The sequence below is a fragment of the Chionomys nivalis genome, chromosome 19 (genome assembly GCF_950005125.1).
Source record: "Chionomys nivalis chromosome 19, mChiNiv1.1, whole genome shotgun sequence".
Classification (NCBI taxonomy): domain Eukaryota; kingdom Metazoa; phylum Chordata; class Mammalia; order Rodentia; family Cricetidae; genus Chionomys; species Chionomys nivalis.
The window spans coordinates 47,595,410-47,623,132 of record NC_080104.1 but is presented as its reverse complement, the minus strand read 5'-3'; the positions used below and the strand labels follow the sequence as shown (position 1 = coordinate 47,623,132).

General features: G+C 43.8%; 1 protein-coding gene across 4 annotated transcripts in view; it reads left to right on the top strand.

The window, feature by feature from the left end:
- Positions 1 to 14,093, top strand: part of Arid5b (AT-rich interaction domain 5B) — a 175,972-nt gene extending 161,879 nt beyond the window's left edge. For all 4 annotated transcript variants that reach the window (XM_057751065.1, XM_057751064.1, XM_057751066.1 and 1 more), the window contains 2 exons: positions 3,968 to 4,163; positions 7,969 to 14,093. In XM_057751065.1, coding sequence (XP_057607048.1) covers positions 3,968 to 4,163; positions 7,969 to 10,131 — 2,359 coding nt within the window. In that variant the 3' untranslated portion in view covers positions 10,132 to 14,093. The remainder of the gene's footprint in view (positions 1 to 3,967; positions 4,164 to 7,968) is intronic.
- Positions 14,094 to 27,723: the final 13,630 nt, after the last annotated feature.

Below are 27,723 nucleotides of genomic sequence, written 5' to 3'. Positions count from 1 at the left end.
ATGGGGGGGGGGGATCTGTATGGATTTACTAATGAGAGTATTTCTTCTCCTGCCCACCGCTTCCACCCACCCGAGACTCAGCTTACATTCTCTGAGTTGTAACAGGACGAGAATATTTCTTCTGTATAATGGATATATTTCTTTCATGTGCTGGGATGGGGGAGATACATGTTTGCTTTTGATCCGTCCAGTTTCGAAACTGATTAAATCTTGGTTATCCTACAAATATTTGAGAAACCATCCTCTGAGAGGCACTGGCATGCTGTATTACACTGCATTCTTTCATAGGCTCCAAACCTGCAGAGCTTCCTGTATTGGGCAATGTTGATCTCATAGTGGCTAACCTGTTTTTAATGATAACATGAGTGCGTTGATCATTGAAATGTTCAGAAACTTGTCGTAGCTTTTGTCTTCTTGTGCCGGAAAAAAAAAAGGCCGAACTTCTAATAATTGGTTGATAAGATCACATCCGGTGGGGCAGTTGTGCTGCACTGAGACAGGAGGATTGACACAACACTCAAGGAAGTCACCACAAACGGAAGTCACTGAACGAAGCAGGGTTTGTTTATGCACTGTATGGGAATGTGCCCTGTTCTCCAGAGCTCATATTTCTACTGCTTTCTGTTTAGCTGATGCCTCTCTTGTTTTATTTTAGGAGGTTTTTTTTTAATCCCTCTGAGTAACTATAATTATCTTTCAATGATTTAGAAGTTGATTTAGAAGTAGAAAAAAAAAACCCACATTCGTTTGACCTTCACACACACATAAACACACACACACACACACACCCTTCTGCAAGCTTTGAACAAGCAGCGCTTGTGTTTGGATTCAGTTTTACCCTTAGTCATGCCTCTTTCCAGATACAAGAAACATTTAATTTCTGATTTCTTGCCTTCTGGCTTCAGGCCTTTGACCAGCAAAGTGAAATATATTTTGTACAGCTGGAGGCTTGCCAGCTGCTAAGTTAAGTCCAAATGAGAAAAGATGAGAGAGAGAGAGAGAGAGAGAGAGAGAGAGAGAGAGAGAGAGAGGAGAGATTGCCCAGCCTCATGAACTTGCAAAATTGTAAGATAGAACCATGCTCTTCCTTGGTTTATACTAGAGAGCTAGGTTAACATAAGCCTGTCAGTACCCAGAGTAAGGGTCTTCTTAGGGTCCCCGGTGTCTCCCCCACCTTGCTCTCTGCTTTCCTTCCTTCTCCTCCTCACACTCAGCGCTGTCATTCTCAAGAAGGAGGGCCCTTCAGAAACTCACCATCTTCACCAGACAAGGGAACTGGGGGAAGGGAACTATCACAAATGGCAGCCGGTGGAATACCACCGCTTCTGAGCTCCTTGGTTCCCATGGCAACAAAACAAAAGCACAACAAACCTATCTGTCCCGACAATAAAATGTGTTTTCATTAAAATCAATTTAAAATATTTTTCCAGTTTAAAATATTCAATGCGTTCTGCTCCTGGTTCAAAAAATCCCTTACCTCCCAATATCGGAAAAGGGACTAAGTCCCTGGCAGAAAAACGCAAAAGAACAGAGGAATTGGAGGGAATAAGTCAGGGACTTTAAAGATGAGACAGTATAAATTCAAGTATGAACAAGACTGCCTCTTTTTCTCTTCTGCGTAGTTATGCTTTTCCCTATATAAACACACACTGTAATATTATGGTGGGAAGCAGGTATTTGGCAACCATATATTATTTTAGTAAGTCTACATTAAGAGAGCAGTTTCCAGTTTGAGCAGCTGTAACATGTTTAAACTCGGGTTGTAATGGGATCTGAAGATAACTATCCCCCATGGGTTGTGTTGATCTTCGTGGCTGGCCCGCTGCCAGACAGAGAGGCCTCGAAAGTATTATCCATGCATCCTTGCACATACCTTGTCTGAGCATGCTCAGTGAACGGATTTGGGTCCTAAAATACCAGAAACCGGCATTTGTCTTTTCCACAATTTGCTTTGCTGTTAAAGAATGGACCATCAGTGTCTCAAATGTCCCCATGTCTTGACTGTGGAGCCTGGAACGGTGGTGTATATTTAAGAAGCTAGTGGACAAATTGTAGAATCAGAAACCAATTTTAAGATACTCAACAAATATTCCAAATCAGGATTTTTTTTTCTTGCCTTGGAGTCCTAGTTTAAAAATAAAGGATTCCCAATATTTTGAACAGATTGTTTTCTGTCAGCCAAGTACATTTTCTTCATCGAGTCAACTTGTCGTATTTAAAACAAATTATGTTTGCTGTATTAAGGTTCATATTTTTAAGGCTGAGTCTTGTATTAATCCCACAGTGAGTCATTAATCATACCAAATGCATTAGAGAAACTTTAATCACTGAAGTCGAAACTCGGATTGTAATGCAATCCATGCCTTTTAATTACATCAGCTCCTTCCCCGTTCAGATCAAGAGCTGTGTCGCAAAGGAAACAGATTAAAACCAGAGCCGTTTGATGCTTCTCTTTTTTAGAGCAATTTTACGCACTTTGTTTTTAAAAGTTATGTAATTAAAATGCTCAGGGTTTTCAGCCCTCTGATTTTTGTTGCTTTCGTGGTTAGCTGGTTTCCTCCTCGCTGGGGCCCTTTCTAACTTGGCACCCCCTTCTTCCTCAGTCCCCCAAAATACAGAGCTTCTGATGGCCTTCAGGGCTAGAGGATACAAGATCTGTCATGGCCAAATTGAACTTCAATGTGTAGAAGTGGGGAGTGATTATATGTGTGTGTGTGTGTGTGTGTGTGTGTGTGTGTGTGTGTACTTTATAAGCTTACATTTTTGTATATGTTATACACATATAAAATATATCTATTTTTCAGTGGTGTATGTTTGTTGTACCTAGGGTTGGATTTCACGATAGCAGTTTCTTTCGAATGTATACCGTCGGGTCTACATTTTGAGGTGAACACCAAACTCCAGCTCTTACAGATGTGGGGACCCTTGGGCCCTTTGTTTAATCTCAGGAGAAGGATGATGGTCATGAAACTCATGGTGATGATAAGAGCATTAATCTGAAGAGATGCGGTGGGGATTATATGGAATGATTTGCATCTTGTACCTAGCCTGTCTTAGAATAGAAGCTGAATGAGGTCAGAGATCTTGAATGTTTTGTTCAGGGCTGTATTTTCAGAAGCTGAAGCAGTGCCTGGCATAGGGTGGGTACTCAGTGTACAGAAGAGTACATGGACAACAGCTGTCCTTATTGGCCGATGTCGTTGGCAATCAGCCAAGTGCTACAGGCCATGGTGACCATGTCAACCTTGGCTACCTCCATTGGTAGCAGTCTTTCAGAGACATGTTTAAGTGACCAGATAACCAAGTTGTACTAATAAAATAGATTACGTAGAGTAAGCCCCTGGAAGTATGCATGTCATGGTGATTGAGGTCACTCAACAAGTTGCTTATGCATGGTTTTGCTTCGCATGGTTTCAGCAATATGGTCAGCCATAGTTAGAAAACAACACCCATCTTCACTTGTTCAAGAGAGTTACATTTATGTAACTAACTTTTATTGCAGTATGTTGTTACAGTTGTTTTATTTTATTGTTACATCTTCTTCTTCTTCTTCTTTTTTTTTTTTTTTTTTTTTTGGTTTTTTGAGACAGGGTTTCTCTGTGGTTTTGGAAGCCTGTCCTGGAACTAGCTCTTGTAGACCAGTCTGGTCTCGAACTCACAGAGATCCGCCTGCCTCTGCCTCCCTAGGGCTGGGATTAAAGGCGTGCGCCACCACCGCCCGGCTTATTACATCTTCTAATCGCTTACTTTGCCTAATTTTTAAATTAAACTGTTTTAGGTATTCAAGCATAGGAAAAGTATAGGATAGAGAGAGTGAGCTTGGTGCTTTAACAGCTTCAGCATCCCTGAGGAGTCTGAGAATGTATCCCTACAGAATGCACCATCTACAGGAAGAGGAAGCAAGCCCAGAATGATGCTGTCATGAGAACTGGCCATCTGATATACCATCTCTCTGCTTTCCCTTCAGGTTAATCCTACCATATGAAAGGTTTATCAAGGGAGAAGAAGATAAGCCTTTGCCGCCAATCAAACCTCGGAAACAGGAGAACAATTCACACGAAAACGAGAACAAAACAAAAGTGTCGGGAACCAAGCGCATCAAACATGAACTGCCCAAAAAGAAAGAAAAAGAGAATACACCAAAGCCCCAGGATACATCTGAGGTGAGTTGCTGTGTCTCCCGGAGATACCAGCCCTGGGAAACCTACTCTGCCCCCAGGGTTTCCAGACCCCAGAATATCCAGCTGGGTCTCTATATGTCATGGCTGATCTGAGAAGTAACAAACCCTAGTCTCTGGACTGGCAAGAAGGCTCAGTGAGTAAAGGCGCTTGCTGCCAAGTCTGACGGCCGGAGTTTGGTCCTCAGGACAGTCATGCTGAAAGAAGAGCACTGATTCTGTCTGGAATGTTGGCCACTGGCCTGCACACACATACATAAAATAGACAAACTCTCAAAAATAACTTTCCAAACCCTTCTCTGGAGAGATGGCTCAGCACCTGTTGCTCTTCCAGAGGATCTAAGTTGGGTTCTCAGAACCCACCTTAGAGGCATAACTGCCAGTAACCACAGTTCCATGGAATCCAATGCCCTCTCCTGGTTTCCAAGGGTACTTACACACACACACACACACACAAATAATAATTAATTAAAATCTTCTAAAAACCCCAAAGCTTTCTTTCCCTTGGGAACTCAGGTGCAGTGTGCATGGTAAAGAGAGGCATAGGCTATGACTAGAATCTAGAAGAATCTAGAAAGACGAGAATACCCTGAAGGAAATTGGAAGCAAAGACTCAGAACTGGAGACCAAACTAAACTAATTGGGGACCGAACTAAACCCTCCTGAAACTTAGGATTCCCCTGAGTAAACGTGGCTTCTTGGGGGATTTCACAACCGTTATTATTTAAGGAGTCGGTGTGACTTAGGGAGTGGGGGTGGGGAGCAGGTATCAGGAAGGAGGGCTAAGACCCTGAGTGTCTCCTTGGGCCCCTCTCCCAAAATTTAGGGATGTTTGCTTCTCATTCTTGACCTCCATTCAAAACCCTTGGGTTGAGACCAATTCAGCGAGATCTTTGGTCTGTATTGTTTACGGAGAAATTTCGAAGTGATTTCACAGAAACCAGTGCTCTTGTTCATGGTAAGAGGTGGTTTCTGAGCCTTTCAAACCAAAAGCCTCAGCGCTAGGAGCTCTTCAGCAAAAAGCATGACTGGTAGCATCCAGCCAACCAAGGAGGCCGAACTGGGCTCTGTTTCAACATGAATAATAAAAATCCTGCTGCCCGGTTTTAAAAAAAAAAAAAAAAAAAGCAGTTAGATTTGGAGACAGCATGTTCTAGGATTCAAGCCCTGAGGGAATTTGGGTACTGATATTAAACACTCTCTAAAAACCAGGCTTATAATAAACATGTAAGAGACAGCTTCATTAAATATCAGTTTAAAACACAGTCTGTCTGTCTGTCTCTCCCTCTCTCTCTCTCACACACACACACACACACACACACACAATAACTCCCAGCAGATTCCTCCTTAAAAAGATAATTTTAATACTTTGTTTCACTGGAAATGGAACCTCAAGCCTCAAGTTTGGCAGACAGTAGTGAAGTGTCCTATCCTTGAGCTATATCCCTGAATATCTATTAGCTTTTTGTTCAGACAGAGTCTCCATAAGTTGCTGAAACTGGCCTTAAATTCATGCTGTAGTCTAGTCAGGAATTGAACTCACAATCCTACTGTCCCAGTCCGGGCCAGGCCTGGATTTATTAAGTTTTATAATTATTTTAAGTCCTAGTCACTCCAAAAGGAAGAAAAATACAAGATGATGCAGACTTCTAAACATTTGTAAGTTTGCAACATAAATGGCCCAAAGCAAGGAAATTCCAAGTTAAGGGTTACATTCCATTCCTCCTTGATCCTGCTGGCTTGGTGATTTATCACGGGTCTTTGGATTGGTCAGTTCCATTAGACACCAGATGTCCACCCCAGCCAAAGCACCAGCAGATGCCTGGAGGATCATGGAGCCAGCTGACCTTCCAATGGCTCCGCTGGAGTGGGGAAAATTTGAAACAGTGAGCTTGTGAGCCGTGGGAAGAAGGATCCTTACCTAGTCCGCTATGGAGCCCCTTAGCTCAGGTGATGACCATTCCCGAGACTAGAGTGAGCAGCCTTGCTCCAGAGTCCAGCAAACCTCTGACAGCTGTGGGGCTCCCTGTCCTCCACAGGGAAATCATTCTATTACCAATAATTGCCTTTTCTGAACTGGGCTATGGGCATTTGGAGCTTCTAAATTCTGCCCTAGGAAGTTCTGATGTCTCAACCCTTTAAAATGAACCGCACAATAAGAACCAAGCCCACGGACTACCTATGTTAGGAATTCAGCATATCTGCGAGCCAGGTTTTGGGTTTGCATTTAATGCCATACTGTAGTTTTTGATGTTTTCAATCTGAAGCACTAAACTTAGTGAAGAGAGGAGGGGTCTAGTCAAATCCACTATCCTCGGGGATTACAAAGTACAGAGTGAGACACTGTCCTTGAACAGATCCAGGAAGTTCAGAAAGCATCATGGGGGGGGAGGGGGGAGGAACAAATCCTTTTACTTTCGTTGGCCAAATTTTCAAATCCATCCATAAACTGGATTTATAGACAGACATGCAAGGCTCCAATGTAGCCTAAGGCCGCGGTCACATAAACTTTGAAGAACTGAGCAAAATTTGCCTTTTGCGGTTACTCATTTTTATGTCTTTCAATTGAATGTATAAGCGCAAGGGACAAATGATGATTATCAGTGTAAAAGTAACAACGATGCCTGCACTTAAAAACACAGTTATTAGTGCAAGAAGAGGGGCAGGCTCTTGAGAATCACACACTTGACTGGTGAGGATATCTTCATGTGGATCCGAGTGGGGAATAAAGCTACAAAATGGGTATTAATCCTTGAGATTACTTTTCCTAAATACCCTCCACACTGCTGTCAGAGATATGATGCACTTGGTGGGGTCTTCATAGTAAAAAAATGTCCTGGTGATGTGATTGGGCTGAGGGGGTGGGGACCAACTCAGTTCAAACGTCTCATGACTGTTCCACTGAGGCATGTCAGATCCATTATCGAAAGGCTCGTCCACGAGCTCTATCGCAGGTGAAAACTTAGATTCACCTTTGAGGTTAAAGTTTCTATGACTCCAGGTAGTAAATGGGTTGAGCTGTGCCCATAACTACTGCACACAGGAAGCATCCATCCCCTTGATGACAGTATATTTCAATAAACATCAACTTGTCATGGGGGGTGACACTGCCCACCTGAGTCACGTTCGGCTTTGAAAACAATCAGTTTGGTGTGCCATGGGCGGACCTAGACGAGTCCCTAGCCCTGGGTGCACGCACTCCATCTACGTGTGTCTTTGGTATTTTAACAAGATCTACACATCCTGGAGTTCTAAGTAATGATGAAGGTGTAAACCTCGCTGGTTTCCGGCGGATCCACTGAATTCCTTAGGAAGGGACGGCTCTCCAGGAAAGGCCAGGAGTTGTTTGTTGTTTGTTACTGCCATGGGGTTGGTTCAATTGTTTGAAGGAGAACGAGAGATGCTCTTAAAAAAAAATCTTTCAGAGAAGCATCATGAAATGCAATGTGTAATTTAAAACCTATTTGGATAATTGACTGATTTGACAACCTCAGGATTAAACTATATATTACGATGAAGGAGTGATACTGATCATCGTACGTCACTCTGCTGTTTTGATAGGTGTCTCATAAGGGGCTGAAGCGAATGTGCTGGTTTCCCCGAATGTTTCTGTAATTTAGATTTCTTTGTTTAGGGCGTGATTGGGGAGTAATAAAGCCTTATGAAAACTTGGTGAGCTGATTGACAAGCCCTGTTTCAAGCCTGCAGTGGGTGATGATGCTTTATTTCCTAGCGAAGTGTGTCGGTGTGTGTGGTCCTCTTCTAAATGTCTCCTGCAATATTTGTCCAGGTTTCAGTGGAGCAGGGGAAGGAAGAGGAGATGCTGAACCAGAAAAGTGGCACAGAGCCTCTCCCAGCTCCAGAGGTGAAGAAGAAATCAGAAGGACACAAGGACCTTGCAGCGAGGGCCCCAGTGTCCAGACCAGAACCAGAAAAGGGCAATGAAACTCACCAAGGTTCCAACAGTGAGGAGGCTGAGGAGGTGGGTGACAAGGGCCCTGCCCCTCTGCTCCCAAGCCCTCCCCTGCCTACTGAAAGAGAGTCAGCTCCTACCCCTGGGGCTGGCAAACAGCCCCTTGCCTCTCCCAGTGCCCAAATGGACTCAAAGCCAGAAGCCAAACCCTGCAGCTTTACAGAGAGCTCTGAAAGTGACCTCCAAGAAGCATCCTTCGCCAGCTTCCCCACCACCCAGCCACCACTGGCAAGCCAGCACGAGGCAGAGGAAGACAAGCTTCCTGCCATGGCTAATTACATTGCCAACTGCACTGTGAAGGTGGACCAGCTGGGCAGTGACGACATCCACACTGCCCTCAAGCAGACCCCAAAGGTCCTTGTGGTCCAATCATTTGATATGTTCAAAGACAAAGACTTGACCGGGCCCATGAATGAGAACCACGGACTTAATTACACGCCCCTGCTCTACTCCCGGGGCAATCCTGGTATCATGTCCCCACTGGCCAAGAAGAAGCTTTTGTCTCAGGTGAGCGGGGCCAACCTCTCCAGCAGCTACCCCTATGGCTCCCCACCCCCTTTGATCAGCAAAAAGAAACTGATTGCCAGGGACGACCTGTGCTCGGGTTTGTCCCAGGCCCACCATAGCCAAAGCTCGGACCACATGGCCGTCAGCCGGCCATCGGTAATCCAACACGTCCAGAGCTTTAAAAGCAAGGCCTCCGAGGAGAGAAAGAGCATCAATGATATCTTCAAGCATGACAAACTGAGTCGGGCCGATGCTCACCGTTGCGGTCTCTCCAAGCACCAGCTGAGCACCCTGGCCGACTCCTACGCCCTGAAACAAGAGGTCCAGGAGGGCAAGGACAAACTGTTAGAGAAAAGAGCGGTCTCCCACGGCCACGTGCCCAGTTTCCTGGCCGACTTCTACTCTTCCCCGCATCTCCACAGCCTCTACCGGCACACGGAACACCATCTTCATAATGAACAGTCGCCCAAGTACGCCTCTAGGGACATGTACCAGGAATCTGAAAACGGCGCTTTTCTTTCTCACAAACACCCGGAGAAGATCCACGTCAATCATCTCGCCTCTCTCCATCAGCAAGATAAGAAGTTGGCTGCGGCGGAAGCCGCTAGAGATGATCAGCCAACAGACCTGAGCCTTCCCAAGAACCCACAGAAACTAACCAGCAAAGTCCTAGGCCTGGCCCACTCAGCTTCAGGGTCCCAGGAGATCAAAGGCGCCTCCCAGTTCCAGGTCATCAGCAGCCAGAGTCGAGACTGTCACCCCAAAGCCTGCCGGGTATCACCCATGACCATGTCGACCCCTAAAAAATACCCCGAGTCGATTGCGAGGTCGGGAAAACCTCACCATGTGAGACTGGAGAGCTTCAGAAAAATGGAAGGCATGGTCCATCCCATCCTGCACCGGAAAATGAGTCCTCAGAACATTGGAGCTGCTCGCCCCATAAAGCGCAGCCTGGAGGATTTAGATCTTGTGATTGCCGGGAAAAAAGCCAGAGCTGTATCTCCCTTGGACCCCTCCAAGGAGGCTTCTGTGAAAGAGAAGGCCTCTGAACAGGAGAGCGAGGGCAGCAAAGGAGCCTACGGTGGGCATTCTGGGCCTGCGTCGGAAGGCCACAAGCTTCCGGTCTCCTCCCCTATCTTTCCAGGTTTGTATTCTGGTAGCCTGTGTAACTCAGGCCTCAACTCCAGGCTCCCGGCCGGGTACTCCCATTCTCTGCAGTACTTGAAGAACCAGACGGTGCTTTCTCCTCTCATGCAGCCCCTGGCTTTCCACTCGCTCGTGATGCAAAGAGGAATTTTCACATCGCCGACCAATTCTCAGCAGCTGTACAGACACTTGGCCGCAGCGACCCCCGTAGGAAGTTCCTACGGGGACCTGTTGCACAATAGCATCTACCCGTTAGCTGCTATCAACCCTCAGGCTGCCTTTCCCCCGTCTCAGCTTTCATCCGTACACCCCAGCACGAAACTGTAAGCCTCACTGTGCCCAGCAACCCCCAAACTGCGGGGTCCGTGCACCCAACCCTGGAGGGCTGGCTTGCAGAGTTGGAAGTCAGTATTCCTTCTGATCCAGTGGTACCCTTCGTCCCAGCCATAGAGGCCTAAAGACCAGGTGAACATGCCTATCTTTTGGGGGACAACCCTAGCCTGGCTGGCCAGTTTTGACCTCCCTTCCAACACAGATGGCCTAGGGCCTCCAGGTCATTTCTTTTTCGATGTTGGTCTTCTGAAGGTATCTGTGTCTATCCCAGAAGAACTCAGAGGACCCCTCTGAGTTTGGATGGTAAGGAAGCAACCTGGGCAAAAAAAAAAAAAAACAAAAAAACAAAAAGTGGGGGCAGGCTTTTCGAAGCATAGGGCAAGAAAGACTGGCAAGTAATAGCCAGGGGAACGCCCCTCTTTTTCATACAACTCAACAAGTTCAATCAATGCAATGTATAGTTAAAGAGACCTTCGTTCTGACACTATTAAACAATCCAGAGAAGTAAACACTGTTAAACTGTATATATTCGCTTCTTAAAGCTACCCGTCTCACTGTCCGCTCACCTAATTTATACAGATAGTTCTGTTTTCTCCTGGTCTTTCTTGTTCCTGCCCTGGGGTATTTTTTGGTTTGTTTATCTGTTTGTTTGTTTTTTAATTAAACAGTATCCCTTCTATTTGCAGGTCTTTTGTTTTTGTTTTTTTAGGTTTTTTTTGTTCTGTTTTGTTTTGTTTGCAAGGCTGACTGACTCCCCTAGTTGTTAATGTGTATTTTCTCAATCCCCCCTCCCCCCACATCTTCTTTTGAGCAGCTTTGGGTGGTCAAGTTATTGTTTACAAATTGAAGCAACTGATTTTAGTGGAACAGACTGAAAAGAACCCCCGCAAAGGAACACGAGCCAGCCGAAAGCCTGTGCCTTCGCGGGTCTGCGCCTTGAGGGATCCGTTCCTCATAAGGGGCATAGTTGAGAGAGCTTAGACACTGCTTCTCTGGCCAAATGCTTTGCTTTGAAGTATTGGATTATGTGAAAATATTAAACATTGGACCTGTGCTATCTAGGCTGTGAACCCGTCCTGCATACCAGAGAAATCATAAAACAAAAACCTTGTTGGCAAAAAGCCGCGGAAGAACAGTCTAGAGGACGTACTAGTCAGTGGGCTGTGAAGGTGTTTTAGAAATTTCACATCTTAAGACAAGAGCCAGGGTGACTCACGCTGGTGTTGGAACTGCACCTTTTAAATAGTCTGAAGAAGGTGATTGGAAAGGGATGGTGTGTGTGTGACCATTCAGTAGAGGAGGAGTTACCTAAGGTCTGATCACTGGGCATCCCAGCCAGGCCCTTGGCCCGTTTGAGTGACAGAGTTATTGCCACCGTCAGCTAACTTCTTGAGTTTCCTAGCAAGATTCCTCCAGGTTACAATCTTAGAGGAGTAACTGGATAATCTGTTTCAAAAGAAAGCCATCCTCCTTGGGTTTCTGGGGGGTGGCTTTGATGAGGATGTGTATACATAAGGTGGTTTGTATCAAGTTTTTCACCACGTGGTCATAATGTCCACTTTGGGGTATATTTTTTTTAATTGTCACTCTTGACTCTTGATTCCTTTTGCTCCCAAGGCACCACATCTGCTAAGTGTAGCAAGTGGTTGCATAGAGTAGACTCCTTTTCCCATCTCCACCCATCCCTGCCAAAAGCTGCTTTGAGAGGTCCCCAGCCCACTGCCCTCCTCTCCCCCAACACTACCAATAGACTCTAGGACCATAGTTAACCAAGTCTTTTTATTTTTACCTCTGACATATTTAAGTCTATGAAACTTGATGACAGTTTCCAACATCTCTGAATAGGTAACTCAACTACAAAAATAATCGAAGCCAGTGACCGTGAAACTGCGGTTCTTACGCAAAGCCATGCATGCCACTCATTTGTACGGAAATGTCCTCATGATATGAAGCCAAATAGTCCATGTAGTAACATGCTATCCAAAGGTGGAAACAAAAGAATGTAGCGACCCAGTGTTAAGAGTTCCATTCGCTTCAATTAATTATTTACCTTCCTGTGGAATAATATATATATTATATATTTAATAGGACCATAGATAGACTAGTATAACTTAGATCATAAATGTGCACATGCAGATTATTCTGCAGTTGCGCAAGAAAGAGTGTGTGTGTGTGTGTGTGTGTATGTGTGAGGGGACGGGTCTCAATTCCAGCCAGCAGAATGCTGGCCAGGACACAGTATGAGAAAGTTGCACTAGATTGAATAGTGACAGAATCAGAAGAGGAACAAAGGACCAGGGACTCTGCAGCAGGCATGGGCTGGAGCCAGACGTGGTCCCTGTGTGTTCGTTTCTCGAAGAAAACGGGGATGTCTGTGTGTTCCCCCCACCCTGCTCCCTCACCCATTTGCAAGATGGGGCGATTGTTTTCCTCACTGTGGTGAGTCGAGATGTGTTCATCGTGTAGGAATTCGATCACACCATTTTCAAACAATGTCAACATAGTCCAGCTATTGTTTTTCTCATCTCTTCCGAGAGGAGACTCGCTGTTTCTGTTGAAGGAAGCTCAGACCCTCGGCAAAACATCAGGACAAAATGCAAAGAACAGAAGCGGGGTGTTACTTATTTTAAAACTCCAAACGGAGATCTTGGAAATCTTTCAAAAAGACCATTGGATTTTTTCATTGGCTGAGAAGGACGTTTTAAAAAGTCTTAAATCAGGCTTTGTTTGCATTGAGTTCAAGGGGCCTTATTATTGAATGGCGTTGCACAAGCCTTTCTTTGTGCAATCAAACCATTGTTATTGGTAGTTCTGTAAAGGAAACTGTGGAATCCAATTGGCACTGGAGTCATAAATCCATTTACCAAGTGTGGCTTCCGAGAAATGTTGAAATTCAAAATGCACTCAACCCGTGAATTATTGGAGAGTTGGAGATTCTAAATAATATTTAAAAATATATCATCTCCATGCAACTCCTGGCCTAACTTTTGGCAATTTGGCTTAAAGATAAAATTATAAAGTAAAAATAAAATGACAGCCCAATCAAGATTTAGGTTTAAAGTATTTTTTCCTAGTAAGTGATTGAAACGCGTAGTGTTTGCCACAGGACTGACTGGTTTGTTTCCTAGCTAGAAGCTCGCAAGTTCGCTGGTTCATCAGGGCATATATGGAAGGGTTTGTCCAGACTCTGTGTTGACGTCACAGCTTTGCGACCTGGTGCATGAATCCTCAAGTACTGTATTTCATTGTGTTGGTGTGTCTGATGGAAATGTCAAGGTGATCCCACAAATATATTTTATGTAGTGTGCCTTCAAAGAGAACCATTATTTCTCTTCACTTCTTGTCCCACTGAGTCACATTTGGTGGTGGTTAGCCACGTCCCGTGTGGTCTAGTTTGACTCTCATTGTCCCGAGCTAAGAGAGTAACGGGAATGATTTTGCCCTGGTGAGACCCACGCCCCTGGAGTAGTGACTTTGAGCACCTCGGCTCCAGTGTTGGTTGTTGATGTATTTGATATTCTGCTTGTCTCCCCGTGGCAGAAAGATCTCTGCAAAAAAAATAAAAATTTAAAAAAAAAAACAAAAAATAGCAGCATAATCTCTTGGCTGTTTATACTTTTTTAAACTTCCCTGTGTTGTAAATATTGCACACTTCGAGTGACTCCGGCTATGTAACCTCTAAGCTCTGTAAGGTGATCATTTGTATATAACAACCTGGCCCAGTGATGTTATATAATAATTTCCCAATGGAGAGGTTATTGAGTAACCTTTGCGTTAGTTTGAACACTACCAGAAGAATGCTGAGCCAACTATAAACACTCAATTTTGTATGTTTTCCAAATTGTACTTATTACTGCTTTTGATACTGTATTCCGTGCCAATAGTTTCCCAATCACATAGCAGGCAAGAGATATTTTGTACTTTTTGATCCACTGTAATATTTAATAAAAAACGTTGCTATCTGTTTCCTTTGGGGCGCCTGTCACTTATTCCTGGGGAGCTTTGCGGCCTCAGCAGAGGATTTTCAGTCTCTGGGCTCTAAGTTAGAGATGGGATACTAGTGAGTGTGCCTCATTGGGAACCTTCTGGAAGCTTCGTGTACATACAGTTATGGCTGATTTACTAGTGAGGAAACTATAGCTTAGAGAGTCATCACTTGTCTACTATCTACTGCAAGTGGCAGAGTTGAGATCTGAAGTCAGGGTCATAAAAATCTGTCTTTCCTGTGCTGACTGGTCACACCAAGTTACCGTCCGTTGACTTAGTCAATAAATGTGTCTTGATACCTCTAGGGCCAGGCTGGTTGTTTGGAACAGCAAATACAATAGAAAGCAAAAGAGAAACACCGTCCATGGGACCTGTAAATCTTACTGGAGTCAGTCAGTCACCCTGAGAACAGAAAAAGCCCAACATGGGCCCATTCTGGGAATAAGAGTCTAATGACTAATGTCTAAAGAGTACAAGGAAGTCATCCCTGAACCTTTAGGCAGGATAAGCATGACTTAAGTGACAGGGAACTGGGAGACAGTATCAAGCGCCAGGGACCATGTGCGCAAAGGCCCCAAGGCAGAAAAGAGTTGAGCTTCTTACGCGAATTGTAGGGACTCCGGGGATAATAGCTGACAAGGCATGATTAGAACACGGAAGGAATGTGGTTAGGTGAGGTTAAAGTATGGCAGGCTTCACCTAAGTAGGCCAGGCCAAGCCTCTGGTCCTTATCCTGACCAAAAAGGGAGGTTTAAGCAGGTAGGTCACAGGATTGGGTTTGTCCCCACTAGAACTGCTGTGTTAAGGCAGTTGAGCACAGTCTAATATACGGGTGGTGACCCTTTGGCCTGGGGTGGTGGACTGGATGATCACATCTCAGAGGGCCTCTGGCAGATAGAGCACAAGGGTTGAAAAGGTAGGCAAACAGATTCCGAGGTCTTTTGTATTCATTGGGTGGAGATGGTAGATAAAGATGTCTTTCCTTGGAGCCTGTAGGCTTGCCCGTGGCCCTCCTCGCTTACGTCAGTTGAAATGAGGCATTTACAAAGCAGTGCTATGGATTCCTTCCCTAAGGTGGCTCAGAGATGAGGCAGGATGGACAGGGAACCAGGTTAGGGGGGACTTTGGTAATAAGTTAAGCTTAAGATCACGTCACATCATCAGGATGGGCTTTGAGTAGACAGGAGAGAGAAGCAAGCCTGCAACCATAGCTCTGGAAGGATGGGGGGAAACATATTTAGACAAAACAGCAACCCAAAAAACCCTAGGACCCTTTTTCTCATTAGAATGAAATCTCCAAAGAACTATGGGGTCAACAAGAATTATGACAACATGTCTGTGGTCTCACCCTCTCCTTACTGAGAGCTATCCCTTTTCTAATGGAAAGAACCCTAGCCCCAAGGTTACCTGACTCTCATTCTGACCCGTGTTATTTCATCATGCAATGTGACTTGGTTGAATACATCAAAAGAACATCTTTCCCTCTGTGACACATCGGCCTTTGTAGATCAGAGTCCGTGATTCATGCATAACAGGAAACTTCATGATAAGTTATCTATTTTTAACCAGGCTTGGTTGGCAAATATTGTCAGAATGGGACAATACTTTTGGTAAAGATTCACTTGGGCCACAAAAGCAATGAAAATGCCTAATGATACATTCCAGGAAAGGGGCCAAAGAGAACAAATGTTTCACAGCTGATAGTGACCAGGAACTAAGTGGTTATTTACAGTAAGTCCAAGTGGCAGGGGCAAAGTTGGAAATGACCAGTGGTCGGGAATAGGGTTAAAGAAAGGAGAGCCTTAAAAGTGAGCTGCTAAATAAAAGTAAATCACATTAATTTGTGGTTCATGAATTCAGAATTCCTGAATTTGAAGACCTCTGGGCAAGTTACCAGCAGTAACATTGTGAAGCATTTGTTGAAATAGTGGACTATTTTTAATCATGTTTTCCAGAACCATAGGCATTCGGCCAGCTGCCTTGTGTATAGGTCAAAACCACAGGCATTCAGTCAGCCGCCTCATGTGTAGGTCAATCAGGTCGGTTCTCAGAATCTCCACCGCATTCATTGCTGCTGACTCGCTGTAGGATGGAACTGCCTGGTACAACTTCCTGGGGTGGTGGGAATGTTCTGGAAGATTTTCCAGTATCATATCTCATGGTCAATGTGGCTACTGAGCCCCTAAAATGTGCCCTGTGTAACAAAGGAACCGATTCCTGAATTCTATCTAGTTTTAGACCTTAAGTTTGAGTAGCTACATGTTGCTCAATAGCAAATAGAACCATAGAAATCTAGAAGATCCAGCTGACCGGTTTGTGTGTGTGACTAGACTCAACTGCAGATATCCCATATCTACACATTGCTATTACTGTGAAACAAATGACATTCTTTGCAAAAAGAAATTAATGAACGGTGATGCTCTATTTCATCCCGGATTTACACATCGCAGGAATTAAATTCTTGCTCAATGAGTAAATCAATCACTGAGCAAGCACTGAGGAATGCCTATGATGACATCATCCTGCAATCCAGCCCAACCTTTTGGGTTAAATCTATGGGAAGAATGAACTCACTTTTCAGGAAGCCTATGACATGCTAGACACAGCATTATTCAAGTCATCCAACTTCATTCCATAACAATTCACCATTTTCTTATGGGGCTGGGAGAGCAGTCAACATGAGATGGATTGCCAGGTAGTCAGGTGGGGTGGGGTGAGGAGGGCATCATGTATGTCTAAGCCTATGACAACCATGTTCTGGTGTTTTGGTGTTTCCTTCAAGCCTGCGTCTGTTACTTCACTGATGTAGAGATGATCAAAGTGATTAATTATACTGACTGAAAACACACCACCCATGCTGCTTGAAGTGTTTTTAATTGGGGTAGGGTCAAGGTGAGGGGTGGTCTTCATTCATCTAAACCATCATCATAATTGATGACAAAAACGTGATACTTATTTCCACACAAATGCAAAGAATCAAATCGGAAATGATATTTATTTGTACTTTACAGTTGAGAATAAAAAAAAAAAAGAGGCATTATTAAGATTTTGCTAACCTGTCAAGATGAACCAGGCTGCCCTGCGGTGCTGGCAGAGCCATCTGTTTGCCTTCGTGCCTCCAACTATATCGCATCTCCGTCATCCCCCACTTTGACCCTAAAATGCCCCAGATGGAATCCACCAAAATGCTGAGTCGGCACATCCTTAGGCGATTTGAAAATTAGTGATACAAACAGAGGAAAAGCAATAAAAGGAGGGGCTCTCAGTAGACAGTGTTGGGGATGAAAATAGAGGCAAGAGACTAGCTAATTTATGAGGATCTTAAGCTTCAACTGGGGTGAAAAACAGTTTTGTAGGGAAAGAAATAACAAAATTTTCCAAGAGTTGTGAAGGTCATATAATTAAAAAAAAATTGTTTGGCATGTTAGTGTTTTCCTAACCAAAAAAGCGCCAGGTGCATATAGCTATAGAATCATTCAGAGTGCTGACGACGAGAAATGGCTGTGCAAGGTTTTTATGAGTTCTCTGGGATCTCGTTTCCAATAACTCAAAATGGATAGTGAAAGACAGGAAAAGTACAGACTGATCTCACTCATAAGCCACAAGCAGAAATCTTAAGAAAGGTGCTATCAAACTATAAGTCTATGTTTTCCTATGTACATCCCTGCAGACAGATGCCTGCATGTATCCATAAACATATGAAAATATGCACCCAAAACTTACATATTTTAAGTATATTAAAGTAAAATTAAATCATGCCCAAGAAGCGTTTCTTTTAGAAATAGGAGGATGTTAAAGGTTAGACATTTTACTAATGAAATAATATGTAGAACCATCTGAAATAAAATTATGTTGAGCCCACTCCTCCAGCAATTGACAGATGAACTCCAAGTGGATTAAGGATTTCATTATTTTTTTTAAAAAATGGGTTAGCTGAAAAGATCTTGAAAAAAACAACAGAATCAATTCCTAGTCCTCATAGGGGAAAAGTCACCCTAGCCAGGACTCACAATGTAGATGCCAAGCCAGCTTGATCAAGCTTCAGCAGTCCTCAGTACAAAGTTTCAATATGGAGAGGCAGATCTCAAGTGCAAATTGTATTTGGCAACTAAGTATTTGCATCCACACACAATGGCTTCATTTCTTTCACAAAGGGTTTCTAAAAATCAAAAGGGAAGCAGGCAAAGGTGACAACGTGCAGAAATGTGCAGCGTGCAGTTTTGACAAATATGTCCAACTACATATATTTACCCTCAGTGTTCCCAGGGGACTGCTTTTCCGATCCCTCCCCCCACCGGGGTGCTCAAATCAACAGATGATCAAGAGTCTAATACAGTTGACTCAGTATTTATAAACCATCTGCAAATGTCCTCCTGAATACTTGTTAAGAATCATTGTTAAGCAACCTTTAAAAATATTTTCATTTTTGGTTGAAGGGGAGGGGAGAGGCAAGGAGGGGGAGCAGAGAAAATGTATAGTTCAATAAAATCAGTAAAAAAAATTTCCGCACACCCTCATTTTTAATTATGTATGTGTGGGCGTTTGTGTGGGGTATGGACATGTGAGTGTCAGTGCGCACAAAAGCCAAAAGAAGGCATTCAGGTCCCCTGGCACTGGGGTCACAGGTAGTTGTGAGCCACCTGCCCTGGGCTCTGGGAAGCAGCCTCAGATCGTCTGCAAACACAAGTGTCTTAATCACTGAGCCATCTTGCTGGCCCATCTAGATTACTTCCAATAGCAAAGATAATAAATAACCATTATACTGTGTACTTAAGGGAAATGACCAAAAATCTAAATAATATCCTTTCGTGTCTGGTAGAGGCTCATTGATTTTCTTGTCAAATATTTTAATCCCATTTGTTACACTCACAAATGTAGAACTCAAAACGACATCATAGTTGAACATTGTGCCAGGTGTTCTGTTCTGTTGGGTGGCCCTCGGGACTGAGGTCAGCCAGCCACTCTGACCCAAGCTGTCAGTCATCAGATTGCGATCCACCTTCAGAGAGGAACTTTGATGTTTTCTGACACCCTTCAAACACCTGTTTACCACCTCTTTAATTGTGAAACCTTGGCAGTATCACTTGTTTAGATTGTGAAATAAAAGAGATGAAGGGACCAGAGAGGGCTCAACATTAAGGGCATTTACTGATTTCCCAGGGCTCACAGGTTGGGTTCCCAGCACCCCCTCAGGCAGCTGCCAGTAACTCCAGCTCTAGGGGTTTGAACACCCTCTTCTCTCCTCCATGGGTATCTGCACATATGTGGCAGATTTACATGAATACACATTAATAAAAATAAAAACAAACCTTTTTAGAATGTTTAGAAATGAAGAAACAAAATTGGTACTTTTTAAAAACTAACATGAATACTCATCTGAAAAATGCCAAAGAATTTGCAGATAGATTACTATAATGAACAGGAGATTTCAGCACACTTGGCTTAATTTAAGATTAAAATACTGGTGCCTGTAATACTTTCAGCTTCCAACCATAGCTAAAGTGATATTTTAATTTTTTCCATTAAGGACAGCAATACGACTAAAATGTACCCATGAATTAAATCTAAAATAATATATTTTTGAAAATAATTTGGCAAAATGGAGTGCAGATGTGCTTCATGGGGGTGGAACCTGAGAAAGAACGCGTTTGAGTCCTGCCTGGGCCTCACACTTTGGAGGAGTGTGTATGGGTGTCAGTTGTCATGTGGTTCTCCACGCACAGACGGAGAACGACCTGCAGACTTCTCAAGACACAGAGGAAAAATCAGCAAGTGGAACAACGGGCCACAGCTAACGGTGTAAAGCACCTGCGAATGACTGAAAGAAGCTATCAGAAACAATGTGCGAAGGGATTCACTACCAGAACATTCAGAGTGTGGGTAATAATAGCACATGGTAAGTGTGCTTGCTGTGAAGACAAGGGAGACCTGAATTCAAGCTCCCAGGACCACCGTAAAAAACTAGACATGGCCACAGATGCCTGTCACCTGAGTGCTCTTGAGAGCAGGCAGGCAGATCGCTAAAACTTGCCGGCTGGCCAGCCTGCACAAAATGGTGAACTCCAGGTTCAGTGAGAGACTGTGTCTCAAAGACATAATATGGACAGTGATAGAGGAAGACACCCCAGGACTCCATCTGGCCTCTACATATGCATGTATGAATGAATACACACACACACACCAAACATTGCTTTAAAAAGAATTAAAAACAAAGTAATAAGATACATGCTCCTATGCTGTTTGTGGATATGCTTAAAGAATGTATAAAAGAACCGGGCGGTGGTGGTGCACGCCTTTAATTCCAGCACTCGGGAGGCAGAGGCAGGTGGATCTCTGTGAGTTCGAGGCCAGCCTGGTCTACAAGAGCTAGTTCCAGGACAGGAACCAAAAGCTACGGAGAAACCCTGTCTCAAAAAATCCAAAAAAAAAAAAAAAAGAATATATAAAAAACATAAATAGCAACACATGATAGTCTAGTTCCAAGAGGAAGGGAGGAAGTTCTGGTAGAAGAGACAGTAGTGTGTATGCGTGTGTACATATATGTATATATAATTATATACATATATGTAATTATAATTATATATTATATATAATATTTTCTAATTTTTTTTGTGTATGGGTGTTTTGCCTCCATGTCTGGCTGTACACCACATATGTGCCTGGTGCCTGCAGAGGTTAGAAGAGGGCATCAAATACCCTAGAACTGGAGTTACAGATGGTTGTGAGCCATTATGTGGATGCTGGGAATTGAATCTGTGTCTTCAAGAAGAGCAGCCAGTACTCTAAACTACTGACTCCTCTTTCTAGCCCCTTTAGTTACATTTTTAAGATCTGAAACAAAGTAGAAAAGCATTATACTTACTGGATTTGGGGCGAAAAGAGTATGTGGATATATTATTATCCACGTTTTCGTTTATTTCTAAGGGCTCTCCCTTTACAAAGCAAAGCAGCTGACATGCACCACTGCATATAGCATGCTGGCTTGCCTCCTCCAAACCTCCAGGAGCAGTTCTCCACGTTGGGAGCGAATAGCTCCTCCTGGCTTCCTTCAGTAATGCTGCAGGCCAGAGCCCTCCAACAGGCGGTGAAGTTCCACACAGCCAATGCACGGCCAATGCAGATGCTGGGGAAGGGACCAGCACCGCAGCTCCAGGGGGCTCTCTTTCTGGGACACACACCAAGTTGTGTGCATGGGTGAGCCCCTTGCTAAGACCTTCATTTGCTTTAGCATGCAATACTCAGGGCAGTTTGAAGGAAGAAGGCTCACCCTGACACTGCCACCTATTCAAAAACTTAGGAGATGCAGGCATAAAAGCTCTACGTGCACTGTGACCCAAGATCCTTGCGAAGCAGGAAGCAGAGGCAAGTTGGACCATGGGAATCATTCTGGAAGCTCTGTGTCTCATCACCAGGGGGCAGCTCCACATTTAGGCGTATGGCGATGCTTGCCAACACTTCTGGGTTATCAGATGCAGCTCATCTCTTGAGGTGTCCATACCTGTCATCTAACTTCCCATACCTGTCATCTAACTTCTTCACAAGGACCACACCTCCAAGCATCGTCCAATTGGAAATCACATTTGAACACAAATTTCAGGGGGATATAAATACCCAATTCATAGCAATAGTATTCTTTCAGTGAGAAACTAGGTGAAGTTTAATCTTTTCCGTTAAAGACAAAGAGTTTAAATCACCGGTTCACTGAGGCCTACAAAGAAAAAGCCATGCTGGCCTCATATTATATTCATTTGCTCAGACATTAAAAATAACACAATTTTTATAATGAAAATAACAGACGTATTATGGGGAAAAAAAGCATGCTTTCTTCTAAAGTTTAAGACAATAGCAAAGGCACCAAACAATGTCATATTTGGGGCAGGCCATTTCAGGCTGCAATCCAAAGTTTTTTTTTTGTTTGTTTGTTTTATTTTGTTTTTGTTTTTGGTTGTTATATATATATATATATATATATATATATATATATATATATATATATATGGATTTTATTCAGTAAAGCATGGACTCTAAGTAAAGATGGGAAATTCACCTTTTAGTGACAGACAAGAACCCTGCTTGCAGTACTGATGTGTATCCCAGAGCACAAGGTCTGTCCTGGATTCAGAAGTCTAGAGGTGGGAGTACGACCAAAGAGACCAAAGGAGAACAGCCAGTGGACAGCAGCTGCCCAAAACGAGGGAGCCAGTGTCAGCTGGGGCTCCGGGAAGACGTGGCTGCTCAGCTGAAACCAGGAAAATGATGACCAGGCAAAGAAAACGCATGAAATCCCACAGACCATGTAGCGCATGGTGTTCTAGGAACTGAGAACGCAGAGGGCTGCAGAAGAAAGGGGAAGCAGGGCTTTCAGGGGGAAGTACAGACTTGACAAATATCCCTGCATGGAATAATTTACGTTCAGTAGAGCCAGCCAGGCCCAGGAAACACAAGCACTCCATGTGACAAAGAGTAAGGGACACTCAGAGAACTCAGGGAAGAGACAAATTGGAAACACACACACACACACAATTGCGTAAAAGGTCTCACTCAAAATACCAACCAAAATAATCCCGGACTTAAATGTAAGAGGTAACTTGCAGAATGCTTGTCATAAACACTTTAATAAGTACGAACAAACCCCCCAAACGACTTAAGTAGAAAGACGAACTGCAGCCTGATGGGAAAACACCATTTCCTCACAAATTAATATTTAAATTGACTGAAGTTCCAATAGAAATAGTCATTTCCAACATTTTTGGTATAAGTTAAAATAATATTAAAGTTAATTTATAAAACCAATTATGAAGATTAATCTGAAACATTCTTGAAAATGAAATGTAATGGAAGGGATTATCCCAGCTTGACAGCTAAGACCAATTTAAAGCTCCAATCACTAAAATAGCGTGGACCAGAAAAAAGTAGACCAAGAAATAAGAATGAAGGCTCCATTAAATGAAACCAGGTCCACCTGAGAATTAACATGTGAAAATGAGACATTTTAAAACAGTAGGAAAAGGAGATTTCCCCCAATTAATGATGCTGGATCAATAGCTCATTAGCAGAGGAAAATTAAGTTGGCTATCAGCTTCACCCAATACCCTAACATTGATTCCCAGTGGATCAAAGATTTAAATACAAAAAGCAGTGAAGGAGCCAATAAAGTGTTGGGAATTCAGTCTCCGACACACACGCGCACACACACACACAAACACACAAACACACACACAAAGAGGTTTTAAAATCATAAAAATTTGAAAAAGTGAATGGCTAATTTTATATACTCCTGGAATAAGGAAGGATTTTTAGGAAAGACTGGACCCATAGAAGCCCTAGAGACAAAAAAAATCAATATTCTATTACATAAAACTGCAATTGGAGTTGTGAGAAGAATGTCCTAAACCAAGAGGAAAGAAAACTGGCAGTGATGGGCTGGGAAATCTTCATAATTCATGTGACATTGAAGGGGCAGATTACTTATTCTTTTTCTCAAAAAGTACATGTAAATAAAATAGAAGATTGATCAAAAGAGCACCCAGAAGGAGTGTTTGACTCATACAGACAGTCAATTGCTAAGTACAGTAAAAATTAATTTTAAAAAATCTGTAATTAGAAAAGCCAATGAACAGCAGGCAGAGACTCTTTTTTTTAAACTCAGACTTCAAGACACTAAGTGGCAAGGCCCTTTGTTCAATCACTTATGAAGAACAACTAGACCTGGCTGAGGCCGAGGTGGCAGACTAGGTCATCACTGGCAGCAAATGAGAGAAAGCTCATCTAATTTTAAAGGTACCAGTTGTACATAACTGTTACTCTATCAGGAATTTTCCTATATAAACACTGTTGATCAAGAGTATGCGCAAGCGTGTGCTTGGAGGCACTGCTGGTCCAAACAAAAAGGAAAGTAACCCACAAGAAGACATTAGTTGCACCAAGATGGATGGCCCTTTACGAAGAGTTAGTACTGAAGGCTGGAGAGATGGCTCAGCGGGTAAGAGTTTGTTGTTCTTGCAGGCGACTGATGTCCGGTTCCCAGCATCCCCATGGTGTGGCTGGCAACCATCTGTTGACTCCAGTTCCAGGGGCTCTGACACTCCCTTCTGACCTCTTTAGGTACCAGGCACACTCATGATGCGCAGGCATACATGCAGGCAAAACATCGCACTCATAAAATTAAGCTTTAAATAAAACCTTCGTAAAAGCGTTACTATTCGGTTGAAATGGATGCCTGTGCACATGGGTTCCTCTCTTGCTGGTCAGTTTTAGAGGAAACAGGAGACAGATGTTTGTGCTGGCATAAAGGAATGCCATTTTTATATTTGATTCTAGTCTTTTTTCTACTACTAGATATTTTCTTATTATTTTTAAGTATATGAGTGTTTTGCCTGAATGTATAAATGGACACCGTGTTTGTGTGTGTGTGTGTGTGTGTGTATGGTGGCCTTGTAGCCCAGAAGAACAGAAGCTACAGATGCTCATCAATTTCCATGTGGGTGCTGGGAACCAAACCCAGGTCTTATGCAAGATTAGTGAGTGCTTTCAACTGCCGAGCCATCTCTCCATCCCCACTATTAGACATTTTTAAGTATATAAACTAATCATTCATTACGACATAAAAACGGAGTTGAGGGATGCTGAGGTGATGGCTCAGTGACTAGAGCATCTGCCATGCACACACGAGGACTGGAGTTTAGATGTCAGCAGCTGTGTAAATGCTGGGTGGGCGTGGCCAACAGACTGTCATCTCCCCACACTGGAGAAGCAGAGACAGGAAGGAGCTCCTGAGAATCTGGCTAGCTAGATCCCCACATTGACAAACTCTGGGCTCGGCTGAAAGACTCTGCCTCAATGTGTAAGGTAGAAGCACTCTAAGAAGACTCAGTGTGAACTCTGGCCTCCACAGATTCAGACACATATATGCACACACACGCACACACACACACACACACACACACACACACACACTGGTTCTGAGACAGGGTTTCTCTGTGTAGCAGCCCTAGCTATTCTGGAACTTGTCCCTGTAGACCAGGCTGGCCTTGAACTCACAGAGATCTGCCTACCTCTGCCTCCCAAGTGGTAGGATTAAAGGTATGCACCAGCTCTGCCCAGTCAGAAAATATTTTAAAGAGACACCAGAAATACACTGGCTAAGAGAAATAAAACTGAAGTAGCCCTGAGGACATTTCCAGGGTCCCTGGAGCAGATATTTCTAGAGCAGGAGATGTTCCTGGGTCTCACAGATTTCTCCTGTGAGAATGAGCCCTCTACGCAGCACCCCACACACAACAATCAGAGTACATAGCCTCAGTACCAGGAGGGTTAAGACAAACAAAAGAAAAAGAGACTTTAAAAAGAACATCGTTACAGTTTGTACACGCATTTCCTCTCTGCAGATAAAACAGAGAGAGATGACAAAACCAGATACAGGCTCACCTCCGGTCTTCTTCCCCATCTGCTGATCCCTGGGCAGGCTTGAGATGGCTCACACCGTCCCATATTTCCTCCCCCCATGCAAGCTCCAGGACCCTTAAACCTCTTAGGCTTTGGGCTTGATGCCAGATCCCAGGCATGCGCAGAGGCTAGCCTTAATGTAGGCAAGACAATCCCTCAGAGCCATGCCCTGAGTCCTACCTCCTAGGTGTCCAGCTGATAATATTAACCATTACACTAACTTCTCTACCCTTCATTTGGCTTTCAGAACAGGACTGTGTGGGAAGGGCAGGTCCTAGGAGGGGAGGCATTTACACGTGATTGTAAGACCCAGAAGGGTCTGTGGAGACCCTCTCGACACCAGGCATGGGCTTAGCCGTGGGCAATATCATCATAACAGAAACAGGACATCTGACTTCCTGAAGAGAGAGTCAGACAACAGGTGAGAAAAGAAATGGATAATGTTAAAAAATGAGAAGGGGCATGCTTAAGGAGCCACCAATAGATCAAAGACGAGTGTCCAAAGTGAGAAAGGTAACTGAAAAGAGAGACGTGAGATAGCCCACACAGAAGCACCAGCTGCTTCTCCTCCCTGCAGTACTCCTGACTAAGCTCTTGGCTGGGATATCAGACTCAACAGTGCTGCAAACATAATTCCTAAAATCGCTTGGCTCCCAACCAAACCCCCAGACCCACAGTGCCATCATGATGGGCCCACCCTCTGGGTCTTCATGGTCCATGGAAACCATCAGGGTAGCAGATGTAGTCAAGTCTATCAGAGAAGAGTACGGGGAGTCTGGCATCTGCACAAGCCAATTCAGAAGGATGAACAGGACACTGTGCTCACTCTCATCTACTTCTGATCTTTCTCAGTGTGTGTGTGTGTGTGTGTGTGTGTGTGTTGTGCGGGAGGGTGCTCCTCAGAACAAAACTGACCTATAGCTGGAATAACAATAACGGTAAATGGTAATTTTGGCTTAGTCCTTGGACATGGTTCAAAGTGCACCATGTGTGAACTCACTTAGCTTCCATGATAACTCTCTGGCACAGACTGGCATCACCCTTTTTTTTCCAGCTGGAAGAACACAGACACAGTTCAGAGAGTGGTCTGACCAAGTGTGGAGGGGCAGAGATGGAGACAGGCCATCTGACAGTGTGGTGATTCCTTTCAACCACTGAGCTGTGCAGCCTTTCATGCCCATCGTTTGCTTGTTCTTTGGCTGCATTGTGGTTCCTTGGAGGGTCAAGTTCACAGTTTTACATACGGACAGCGATGATAGAGAATGACCAAAGTTCTGGAGGTGGATGGTGAGAGTGGTTCAGATAATGCCACCAAACTGAAAACTTAAAAATTATTAAAGTGTTCAATTCTACCTTACATACGTTGTAATACATAGGTGACAAAGTAAAGTAAAAAAATGTAAAATTCAAACAAATTTCAGAGCAGTAACTTTCATCATTAAGTTTGTGTAACCAATTTAAATGTTTTCAAAAATATTTGCTATCGTTGTTGTTATTGTTGCTTGATATGGAAGCCTTGCTATGCTTCTAGGCTGCTCTTAAGTGATCCTGCAGTCTCGCAGCCTCTGAGAAGATGGGACTACTTGAGTGTCTTAGTTAGGGTTTCCATTGCTGTGAAGAGACACCATGACCATGGCACCTCTTATAAAGGAAAACATTTAATTGGGGCTGAATTACAGTTTCCGAGGTTTAGTCCATTGTCATCAAGGTGAGAAGCATGGCGGCATGCAGGTAGCCACAGTGCTGGAGGGTAGCTGGGAGTTTTATATCAGGATTCGCACGTAGCAAAAAGAGAATGAGATGCCGGGCCTGGCTTGAGCATCTGACACCTCAAAGCCCGCCCCCAGTGACACATTTCCTCTAACAGGTCACACCTCCAATAATGCATCTCCCTATGAGCCTGTGGGGGCCATTTTCATTCTAGCTACCAAAATGCGCATGCTGCTATACCTGTCTCACTGAACTTTGGAAGAAATTGAGTAGATACTGAGAAGGATTTTTCCAGAGTCTGGAGAACAGGGACCAAGAATCCCTCCCTCTTGTGAACTCTTCTCTTGGACATTGGGTCTCTTTGGGCACCTTTCCTGGAGATTCAACTGCCTTTTCCGCTTGTGTTCCTCCTATCTAGAAAACCAAAGTGTGCTAGTTTATTGA